We start from the raw sequence: 12,292 nt of genomic DNA on the forward strand, positions 1-12,292 counted from the left end.
CCATTATCATTACGATGTGAACAGCATTCTTCCACCTAAGAGATTGGTTAAATTAATGTTGGGTCTGAAGGGGTTGAAGATAGTACTTTTTGAAAAACATGAAAAGATCTATTTTCTAATTCTCTAATCTAGTTCATGTTACCTGCATCACAGAGCCTCCTCTCCATCCAGGTTAGTTGAAGTAAGAATAAATGAAAGCTCATAAACCACAGCGTCATCATAAAGTCATTTTATGCAAAACCGGTCACCTTTCTCATTCCATTCAAACACCCAACATTTTTATTTTCTTATTTTTTTAAAAACACGTGTGGCTCTCAAACAGATGTCATGTTCTTGTGTATGCTTCTCCAGCGTCCTCTGAAAAGAACGAGGAGTCGACTGAGGTTGTTGTTATGCATTGTTGATAGATTTTTCCATTTGTTAACAAACTTGTGAATAATAGTTCACAAATATTTTTTAAAAAGGATGCAACATACAAAACTTAAAAGCAGGAAAAAACAGTAAAAAGTACTAATTTTATAAAGTATGTACTTCTCTTCCCTTCACATAAACATTTACCAAGACATAAATACAAGTTGCCGTCACACAAGAGATTTGAAACTGTTACACGGTGAGAATATATCACATTACCACAGTGGACAGGATTAGGTTTGTTCTAAAATGGGATCTACTCGTCTGTGTTGGTCCACTCTGAGTGTAAAGAGCCCACATCAGGATGAAACTAGCTTTAAAGCTGCTCAGGTAGGGAAGGACTTAATCTCAGCTAAAAACACTCAAAAAGCTGCAGTCCCTCTCTGTTGTCAGCTTTATCTGCAGTTTCTATCAAGCCAAACTGTATTCACAATTCACAAGTGCAACTTGTACAACTTAACTAATGCGTGAATATTGGTAGATAACTGTAAAGGTTATCAAACAAAGGTTTCATTAATCCTTAAGAAAATGTTAGAATTATTTATTTTTAATATGAATAGCTAGAGGGAAAAAAATGTTTTTTCCTTGAAAACCCAAAGATTGTCCTTATCAGTGAAACTACTGATTTTCTAGACCTGCAAACCTGTAAATAATCTGATCGTTATTGTCCTGATTAATTGTTTAGTCGATAAAATGTCGGGCCATAGTAGAAAATGTCCGTCACAGTCCAAAGGTCCAAGGTGACGCCATGCAGTAAGTGATTCTGTTCACTGTGACAGAAAACAGAGGAAAGCAGCAACACCATAGAATGTCTGACATTTTCTTTGAGCAATATCAACTAAAATAAATGGTAAAAAATTGGTATTGTTCTTTGGTGTGTGTATTTCTGAACACAATCAATCAAATTACAACAGTGAATGTGGGGCTTTCTGGGCTCCTGGGGGCCCCATGGTAGTTGTTATACCCTGCTGGTAATCCAGCCTTAATTTTTTCACAAAAAGTATATTGCCCTTATGAAATTCTCTGAGGAAGCTGATAGAATAAATAGAGCATGTGTCTACACTACATACAGTATCACTAACCTCAATCAAACTGTTAACATTACCCCCTCGTCTCAGAACACCCTGAGTGCTTCACATGTACACGCATGAGTCATCAGTCAAGTATTCTACATTTGGTCCAGGCGCGCTAGAAAACAGGAATCCATGCTTTGTTTCTCAGTGCGACGATCAGAGCTCGTCGTGGCGCAGCGGCTCCTGGCTGGGTTGGATGAAGACGCCCTCCATGGAGCGCCACCAGTTGTGCTGGCTGGGAGAGCTCATGCCGTGCACCTCGCGCTGGCCGCGGATGGGGTGGCCGTACTGCTCACCGGTCACGCTCAGGAAAACGTCAGTGCCCACGTGCTTGAAACGCACGTCCTCGTCACGCTCCCAGTGGTCGCCGTCGCACTGCACCGACCACACGTCCAGGTCATCGCCCTCGCCGTTCTCTCCAAAGGCGCTGACTTCCTGCAGACAGGCGGAGGAAAAGAAAAAGATTTGTACAGTTGTCAGTAAATGTGCAGAGCTAAACCAATGTGAATGTATCTACTAACACACATTGTTTATCAAAGCCTGATATATCTTCTTCCTCTGTGCCACAGAACTCCAAATACAAGAACAGTGAGTGTGTACCACTGTCTGACCTGGTTATTAGACAGAGGCGAGCTGAAGTGGTGTGTGTGGAGATTTCGGCCAGTCTTCATGTGTGTGATGCGGATGGTCTGACCACACTTGATGGCCGTCCCGCGCTGACATGGGCGGTTGGGCTTCCCACGAATCTGCCAATAACTGTTGGCATCATCTGCATTCTCCACTCCGGTTACAGACTGCTGTCCACTGCCTGCGCACACACGCACACACACACGCACACACACACGAGATCTATTTAGCATGTCAGATTGAAGAACTCTAGTTATCCCGCTGCATGTCGAAGTATCCTTGAGTAAGATACTGAACCCCGAATCGCTCCAAATGCTGTGCATCGGTGTGAATGTGCATGAATGAGTTAGTTAGAATGCCTATTTAGTAATTGAGCTACATAATAACATAATAATGAAGTATTTCCTCTTCATAAAGTTGCTTTTAAAAACAAGAACTTTTTGCAGTTTAGTGGTAAAGTTTAATGATGGGAAATACGAATACAAATAAGGTTAGTGTTTTGAAACTGCAGGTCTCAATCAGCTTATGGTGACTCTAAATACAGTCATGTGACTTTGGATGAATGTACACCTGTGTTAACTTACTATCACACAACACATGAAAGTAACAGAACTTAACATCAAAGTTGTTCTTCTGCACCAGAAGATTCAGCAGGTGTGTGATACAGTATATTAGCAAGTCAACTTTTATATTGCACCTAATTTATTACACAAATACAATGTGTTGTTAACAGTCTCAGGAATATTTGATGCTTTCGGTCATTATTAGTGGAATGTTACCAGCCAGTTCTGCAGTGTCAGCGCTCTGTGTTTTCCTGTGTGGGTGGAGGCTGATTTGCCTTCAGACTGTTCCTGTATCACTTTCAGGCCCTCTACTTGACAAAGGTACACGTCTCTTATGTGTGAATATATGTGAACAGATATACAGCTTTGCTGGTTAGATACAGGAAGTAATAATACACAGCTAAAATTTGTTAATTTATCAATTAGTTTTGAACTATTAAATTAATTTGATAATTGATTAATTGTTGGGAGTCATTTTTTAAGAAAAACTGTCCAAATTCTCTGATTTCAGCTTCTCCAATGTGAATATTTTCTTAATAAAATAAAAACAAGACATTTGAGGACGTTACCTTGGGCTTTGGGAAACAGTGATCACCATTTTTCACCATTTCCTGACATTTAGTGGACCAAACAACTAACGGATTAACTGAAAAAATTATCCACAGATTAATCGATAATGAAAATAATCATTAGTTAAAGCCCTGGATAATAGTAGAGCTTCACAAGTTCCAAATTAGAACAAGCAGACAGAAGAGATAAAGGAGTTCAGGTGGATTACCTATCCAAATAATGATTCATGTGGGGAAATTAGGTAATTGCATTGGTAAATGGTAACAGGAGAAGATGGAAGGCCAGTGGAGTAAATGGGAGGACTATAAACACATGACCAGGAAATGAGCAGATGTAAAATGGAAAAATGAAATACAGAACTAACAGAGGAACACAAAACAGCAGGATTAACAGAACTGCGAAATAAAAGTGAATAAATGGTCATTTTTATCATTATGTAAGTAATGTAGTAATTATAATCATCTCTAGATAGAATAGAACATCTCTCCAAGAATATGTAGTGTGAAATAAATAGACAGTCAAGAGAGCAGTTATCCCAATCTAATCTCAATCTAAAGCATTATTTTCAACTTGCTACAGTATTAACTTTAAAATGTGCTTTACTTTGACAGGTTGGACAGGAAGTCCGGTGGTTTACATTTTTGAAGAATTGACACCGGCATAAAAGACAAACTAATATATTTGAATTCATTCCTGAGGAGAAACTACTACTATGTTTTATATAGAGACATACAGTTGACGCATTTGATTCTCTGGACTCACATTTGAACTGGTTGCTTAGCTGACATCCTGTCATTAGGTATGCGGAAAACAATGCCAAACTGCATTGATAGAAATGACAATTTAATATTTTTTCTGCTTCACATCAAGACAAAATAACCCTGACAGATTACATAATACATTTCAAAAATGTGTAGCAACTCTTGTTAATTTCGTCGTAGGACAAGAACGTCTGTATCGATTCAATTTGAAGTTATAGCATGTGTTTACCACCTGTCATTCCCACAGTGCTCTTCCATCCCGATAGACCGCAGTGGGTGGCGGCGGTCGTGAGCCGGTGTCAGGTAACGATACCGGTTGACGTTTTAAGAAATACACAACTGCTTACTAAATCTTCTTAATGCCGAATCCACCACCAAGTCCAAACATAAGAGGCCTTGCGTTTAGTATGAGTCGTGGTTTGGGTTATGTTTGCAGAGGAGCAAGGCAATTTTAATTTGTCTGAATTTTGAATGAAATTCAACATTCGGTCCTCTAAACAAGTGCGGTCGGACAGACAAACGCAACCCGTTGGTTGTTCGTTGCTGTCGCGGGCTTTAAAGCTAATGTGTCTGAATGGAAGTACAGATAGACTAAAGGCCACTGAGTGAAGTTACCTGAGCCATATTTGACATCGTGGGAGTGCAGGCGGACGTTGTGTCTGGTGTTGAGCAGTTTGACCAGCGAGCCGCAGGTCACATAGTTGAGCTCCGACTCTCTTCCTTCACAGTTTGACCACAGCAGCGCAAACAGCAGAGATTTGACAAAAACATGGACAGCGTGAATTATCTCCATCTTTGTGTCTCTGTTCGCAGACACTGAGGAGGATGAACAGTCACTTTCAAACGTTACTGCCGGGTTCAACCAATCACAGCTTGACAAGTCCTAAAATACGGAACTAAAAGTCGATACGTGATTGGTCAAAGTACGTGTATGTGCGGTCATGGTTAGTGGCGAGTGGGAAGCCGGAAGTGGGGATCTGATATTTATGACTGTAATATTCAAGCATCCAATTGTACTGTATGGTGTTAATGTAGCAGCAGTTAAATGATCGAGAAAAAGAGAGATTATGCACAAAGTGCTCTTTTAACACCAAAAACAGATGCACTGTGTTCAGAAAGAAAGCTGGAAACAATGTGAAATGACAGGTAAAAGAAAAAAGAAAAAAAACAGGTAGAGAATAAAATGTAGTGTTGATGCCACATAAATTCAATCTATATATCCAGGAAAAGAAAGTTAAAGAAACAGTTGATCTCCAAGAAAACATGTTTGATTTCCATTAAGCCCAGAGTCGAATGAGAACACCTAGAGATAGGTCAAGGGTTTAGTGCACCTGCTGCGTTGCTAATCATAATAACTAAACCAAGACAGTTTTTGCAGTTAGTAACTCGGGATGGCACAATACATGATTTAATTGTGTATCACAATAAGAAACACTCAGATAAATTTATCGTGGTGTGTTTCCATTATCGTGATAATTGACTTGAAGTAGCTGTCTAGCTCTCTTTACAGTCATTCCATTCATCCTAATCCTGTCATCATGTGACCCAAAAAAAACTAAACAATTTGTATTAAAATAGTATAGATTCCAAAATAAACAACAGGGAGATGCGGGGCCTATCGGTGAAGGTAAAGTGAGTCAAGTATGTTTTAGTGTCATTTTAAAAGTATGAAGTATGTTTTCATGATTATATGATAATATCGTATATCCCAGTTATTTTGGCCAAGATAATTGTGACATAAAATGTTGATATCATCCCATGCATATTAGTAATGTAATCAATTAGATTACAAAAAGGAATTTATTCTAATCTGAATACTTATAAAAAAGAAATGGACAAACCCACAAAAGTTCAGTTCAAAGAATGACAGGACTGAAGTTGTCCTTCATCTTCCCCAAGAAACCTAAGGACAGGTTGCCCAGCGTGTTTGGCCACAGTCGTATCAAGTGCTCCAGACCGAGCCTTGTGGACCCTGTATACTGAGGGACTCATGGCTCTGGTCTGAGTGGGTTTTGATAAATTGCTGAGGAATGGCACGTGTGTTCTGCAGCACTCTTCAGACCAGCCAAGGATTACTGTCTGACAGAGAGGGAACTGCTCCTCAAATCCCCTTTCCATCTCCCTTCGATAAAGTCTTCCCCTTCCTGCCCCTCCTTCCCTCCTCTAGAGCTGCCAGTCTGGATCCTCTCCTCTTCCATGAAACTCGGTGGAGCTTGTTGACACTCTGCTCTGATACTTGCCGTCTCTGTGGACAACAGCTGCTTCTTGGAGTGTGTTGAATCCTTTAATGTCGATTTTCTCCCATTGTTTGTATTTGTCCTCCTTGCCTGTAGAGACTTAAGTCAGTTTCACCTGGTCCCTTCAGAGGTCACTGACTGCTCGTTCTATAGAACCACCTTGTGCCTTGTGACCGACGTGGTGAGAAAATCACAGACAGTACACACAGCTCTATCTTCATCCTTACAGAACAATTTAGGCTCTTCTTGATGTTTATCACCACCTTCTTCTCTCCTTTTTCTGTCTCAGATGATCCAGATTTCTTTCTCGCAGCAAAGGAGTCAGCCTGCTTTCTTTTGAGGTTTTTTTTTTTTTACAAATGGGACAGTTTTTGTTTTTAGCTTGTTCCCAGAACTTTTGCAGGCAGCTGTGATTGCAGCTCAGAGACATGGGATTTCTGAAAGTCTCTGAACACACATCACATGGCAGTTTAGGAAACTTTCAAAAAGAGCTCTCTCAGCCATTTGTTATTGAAGATATTTTCAGCTGGACTTGCTGTCTCTTGGTTGTTTAAAATATTCCAAACATGTGTTTTCAGTGAAGATCTCACCCTGCGTGTAATAACCCTAACCCTAACCCTGTTCAACAATGTCAAAATCTGCTTTCACTTACTTTCAGTCACAGGTGAATTATTACCTGTAAGAAATGCTGTCATGTCATTTTGCCACCAGCAGATGGAGTTGTCAGGATGTCATTCAAAGTTTAAAATTTTTCTTTTGATTCAGAACAATTTAATTTTCTTGTACAGGCAGTTGACAAAAATAAGATAAAAGGCAACATAAAAACAGAAATTGTCACAAACTGACAAGGAGAGGACTGTAGTATTTTAATGTAAAGAGGACTGAACATTTTAACAGGCTGACTGACACTAAACCAGTTTTACAACATTTTTATTTTTCAGTCACTTTAAAAGGAAACATGTTCTGCTAATATGTCTGCATATTCATATATATATCTATATATTGTCAGGTAACATAGCTTTTAGCTCTTCATCACAAGTCAATGCGGCCAAATGTATGTGCAATTTATTTTTTAAGTATTTTCTAAAACTTGAGAGGTCAAATCATAACTTTCTGTATATGCAATTGTTAGTTAAAAAACAGAAAATATTCATTAATTAGTATTAGGGCACACGTAGCTCACCTGGGGGATCGCAGAACCCATGTAAGCTGGGTCCTTGCCATGTCATTAAGTGGACATTTCCATTCATTGTTTATGTTATTAACCATGTATACACTCATATAGTGTGAAGAAGCACTGTAAGAATTAAAGACTGAATTAAAATAAAACTCTACTAAAAAATAAACATGAGATTCAAAACTGAAATAACTCATCAGATGATCCAAAAATATCAAAACTAAAACTGATGACTGATGATGACTCAAATCAAGATGCTGATCACCAGGATCATTAACGGCTTTAATTAGTAAAGTTTGTCTCCTGATGATGTGATACAGTTTCAGTATTTTGTGTTAACGAAACAACATAATCAAATATTGTGATAGTATCCATTAAAAAGGAACAGAAAAGCAAAAGCAGGAGTTTCTAACTTCATGAATCTTGGACAAATTAAATACACCAAAACATTTTCTGGCTCAAAGTCTTTAAAAGGATGATTTTCAGATTAAAACAATGATTAATGTGTTTACAGTGGGTTGCATGACAACAAAAAATTAAAATGAAAAAACCACTGACAGACATAATTTGAGAGACAGTTCTTGAAAACAAATCCATTCTGCTGAATAACAAAACGTGTAAAGTGTAAAACTGAAATTAAAACAGGATCAAAACTGAAATAACCCAACAGAAGACCCAACCCTAACACAACACTAACAAATAAATGGACCAGTCAGAGCTTGGAGGTTCATGGGAAGCTTTGCCCATCTTTCTGTCAGAGGTTATGTCTACATTGTCAAACTATCAGTGTCTTGATAGCAGGACAATGGACTAACTAACAGTGAGGATTTATCTTTACAGGGGCAGCAACAGTGAGATCCTACAAGTATTACTCACAAAGTGATGCAGAGGATTGTGATGTTTCACAGGACAGACTTAAACGTACTGACAGAAGGGAGGGATAGGACGATTCATTATCAGGTTTTTACAGAAAGGTTTGGCTCCCTTCGGAGTTCGCCAGTCTCTGGCCTCATAGTCGGGCAGTGGAGAGAAAACTTGAACGATCAAGATGCCGTCTGTGGAGGAGGAAGTGCTAGAGGACTCGGGTAGCGCACAGTGGCATCACGAGTGCCTTGCAACCAATGCCATGCAGCATTCACCTACCCCAAACACTATAGCAAACCCAGGCAACCGACAAGCATCAATTGCTTTGCATGCACACATAAAATTGAGATTGGTCCATTATCTTGTCGTATTATGTGTTGTATTTTTTGAGACAAGAATGTAGTCTATATTTTAATACTAATCGCCTACACTTTTGTGAAAGACAGCAGCAATAATTCAACATTTGCCATCCAAATGACCTTCTGTGATCAAAATTATCATTATCTACATGTAGCAACCACCTATCAATGCTTTGGCAACCACTTGAAATCCCCTAGCTATAAATCACACAACTGAAAGGTCGCTTTTGCTTTGTCAGGATGCACACATGGATTTTTCCAAGGATGTTGTGATGTGCAGTTTTGTGTTGTTAAACAAATTAATTTACTATGCAGTCAGTTTTTCCATACATTTTATTATTATTTTAGATTTTAAAAGTTTATGTGAATCATGTAACTAACATGGATTAATTTGTTTATTTAAAACAAAATGAAAAAATGTGTCGAAGGTCTCTCACCCCTTTGCTCGTGCTCCTCCAAGATCATGAAAGGGTTGATGTCCTCACTAGACAAAAGTCTCTCACCCCTTCGTCTGCGCTCCTTCCAGATCGTGGGAGGGCCGTGGTCTCCAGGAGATGAAGGGGTCTCACCCCTGCGTTTATCAGCGAGGTCTTGCATTATGTTTTACTCCAGAACTGGATCTAAACATTCTCTCAGTGAGGTTTTCCTGTACCAATGTTATTGAACTGCAGACACAAACAGCAGTCATTTCACTTGTAATGACATTTTTGATTTAGCCAGTACACTGAGTCTACTAAAACTATCACACCAAAACACGGAAAAGGCTTAAGACTATATTGTAGTTTTATATTAAAATCAAGACGTGTTATCTGCTATGTAATGATCTAAAATCATTATATTCATTGCCACAACCATGGCACTGGCCACCACTGAAATCTGATTGGCCATCCCAAGTGCCACCCCATTATCCTTACCTCTTCTACTCTGCACTGTCTTTCGGGAAGGGGGCTAAATTTTTAGTGACCGAAAAATGGCATTAATGGCATGGTCATTTTTGAAGCGGTCCTGAACTCTCAGCTCAAGATATCTCAATAATATGTGCAGGTGCACATATACTTCATGCCACCCTTGCATAAGTCATTGTCTAACTTGGGCCACCCCAGTCAAAAAAGTCTACGCCCCTGCTCAGGCCGGGAATCTCATCAAGGTGAAGTTTTGGGCAGATTTGACCATGTACAACAACTTGCTGTTTCATGGTGAATATTGAGTCGTTATGGCAACAACATTTGATGAAAAATCACAAGTTTCACTATTTAGCATCATCAAAGTCTTAAGACTAAGATGACCACATATGAGGTGGATCTCATTAATCTAGTAGGTGTAGCAGATTAAGTGAGGAAATCTGACATTTTCTGTTTCCAGTAGGGTTTAGGGTAGTGCTCCAAGAGAATACAAATATTTTGCACACATGCAAATAAGTAAAAGAAAGTTTACAGATTAAAATTGTGTTATGCAAGACAAAATATGTATTTGCATCTCATTACAGTAAAAGATGCACATTTGACTGTAATTGTATTTGTAATGAAACTAATGAAAAAGTAATACAAGTAAGTAATTTAACTGACAGCACAATGCAGGGAAATGAATCTGCTTCTTCCCCAACACAATACAGTTCTACTAAGCATACAAACTCAAGTAAAAAGTGGTTGTTTTTTTTTATGTAAAAAGATGTAAAATGGTCTTACTTCTCCAAAGGTTGATTTAGGAATGAGGCCAGAATTCTGTTCAGCTGCATTTGTGCAACTGAGTCCATTATGATGTCAGAGAACAGAACATCAGCATTCTAATTCCCCTGTCAGTTCTGTTTTAAATCAACACAATAATTTATTTTGACTACCCAAACTTATCCTGCCAGCCCAGAAATCAAACTACAAACCTCCTGGTCACAAGCACAACTCTCAAACCTTTGGGCCACCATTAGTACTTCAAGGTTTAACACTTATGCTATTGTTATTGTTTCGGCCCATGTCCATTAAAACAGTTTATGTTTCATCTAAGTATTTATGGTAAACAGTCCAACAGAAAACAGAAGAAGAAGTACCTGCCTCATAATTATAAGAAAAAACACTTTATAATAATAATGAAAACCATTTGGAGTGGCAGGAATGGGCTTCCATACCAGCTGATATGTTGTCAGCATGCCACTCAATGCAACTTAGATGGATTAAAGTGAAATTGATTTCATGGAGGAGAGGTGTGTGGATTTTGCTCTCAGAATTTTCCACTTTTTTCAAATCGTATTACTTTTAATAGCCTGAGTCCGTTAGAGTGGTTTTAGTGATATTCAGGTGAAAAAATGTCCACCTGTCTATATAAAGTGAAATAATTTCCCTTGAAACGTTAACAGGTTTTAGATTATTATCTTTATTCATTTTGATAACTATATTTTTTACATGTAACAGGTGTATTCAATCTTCACATTCAAGTGTTTCTTCACAGCTTTCCATGGTGCACAAAATAGTCATTTTCTCTTAAATAAAGTTTCTCATGGCTGAGAAAAACAATAAAAGGCCTCCCCCGCCCTCTCCTTTTCCAAAACGCCACTGCCCTCTCCTTCACAAATGAAGGGTTTTAATCAAATTACCACACAGCAAACCCAGGACCAGTTGGTCGTCTAGCACAAGAATACAACAACTTCTGAGATTTTTGATATAACAAACAAAAGTCACGCCAAACACATTATTAATGGGAAAAAAATGTTATTCGAATTTAAACATTTAAATTCAACATAAATGTTTAATATATCATAATTCACGCTTTTAAAGAGATACAAATATTGTCTTGACTTGGTTGTCATATTTTTTTACTGCTTAATGCTTAAAGGCCTACTGCTTCTGTTATATGTAATTTGCAAATTTACGATAAAAGAGCATAAAAATTGTCAGCAGCCTTCCATACAGCTGCTCCTGTTTTATGGCATTGTCGACATTTAGCTAGCCATAGCTAATACTGTGGTAATGACTAGGCTGCAGTACAAAGCCAGAGTACAACGTGGTTATAGTCTCTGTGCTTATAGTCATACTGAATACTGAATGCAAATATGTCGGTAAAGAAGTGTGATCCTACTACTACTACTACTACTAAACTACATTTTGCATCCCTGCATGGGACTTTAAATTGTATGCTGAGTTCTGCTGAGCAACTGTACATTAGGTTCTCCTACATTGATACTAGTAACTGTGAATAATTAGTTACTGTGAAATGTTTGGGGTTTTTTGCATTTGAGATATTGTTGCTTTCATAAATATTCTTAAAAATTGAGAAATATATATAAAATAAAAATAACTTATTCGTTATTATTTCATATGTAGTATATAAAAAAGCTGAATGTAAAATAAATAAAATAAAGTTTCTAGCGTGAGAGGTTAGAATGGGAAACATGTACGCAAGTGACCACATGGTGGCGCTATTGGCAACATGTTTCAATATGTTGAGCACAGAGGGAATGTATGATTGCTCCAGCATAATGTTTGAATTACTGATGCTTCATTGACCGCCATTCGATATACAAATCCATTAAAACAAATCAACACATGCTGAACATTGGAGAATGGACCCTAAAAGGGAAAAAATAAATAAATAAATAAATAAAATGACTGGAAGAAAATATAGCCTAAGAAAAACAAGAAGGGGAGGGGGAGGAGGAGGAG

The 12,292-nt window shown here is 38.2% G+C and overlaps 1 protein-coding gene across 1 annotated transcript; it reads right to left on the minus strand.

The window, feature by feature from the left end:
* Window positions 1–220: 220 nt before the first annotated feature.
* On the minus strand, window positions 221–4,862 carry sdf2l1 (stromal cell-derived factor 2-like 1). The gene is made up of 3 exons (XM_035659244.1): window positions 4,621–4,862; window positions 2,096–2,292; window positions 221–1,919 (listed from the first exon to the last, which is right to left on the minus strand). Exons 1-3 carry the CDS (start codon window positions 4,796–4,798, stop codon window positions 1,641–1,643), a joined length of 654 nt encoding a protein of 217 aa, XP_035515137.1. The 5' UTR covers window positions 4,799–4,862; the 3' UTR covers window positions 221–1,640.
* Window positions 4,863–12,292: the final 7,430 nt, after the last annotated feature.

The sequence above is a fragment of the Morone saxatilis genome, unplaced genomic scaffold, assembly GCF_004916995.1.
Source record: "Morone saxatilis isolate NCDOM2014 unplaced genomic scaffold, NCSU_SB_2.0 Contig16, whole genome shotgun sequence".
Lineage (NCBI taxonomy): Eukaryota > Metazoa > Chordata > Actinopteri > Moronidae > Morone > Morone saxatilis.

Coding starts and splice junctions, on each gene's coding strand:
- sdf2l1 (XM_035659244.1), bottom strand. CDS start 4,798: ATGGAGATAATTCACGCTGTCCATGTTTTTGTCAAATCTCTGCTGTTT. Junction 2,293..4,620: donor CGATGTCAAATATGGCTCAG/GTAACTTCACTC, acceptor GTGTGTGCGCAG/GCAGTGGACAGCAGTCTGTA. Junction 1,920..2,095: donor CGCCTCTGTCTAATAACCAG/GTCAGACAGTGG, acceptor GCCTGTCTGCAG/GAAGTCAGCGCCTTTGGAGA.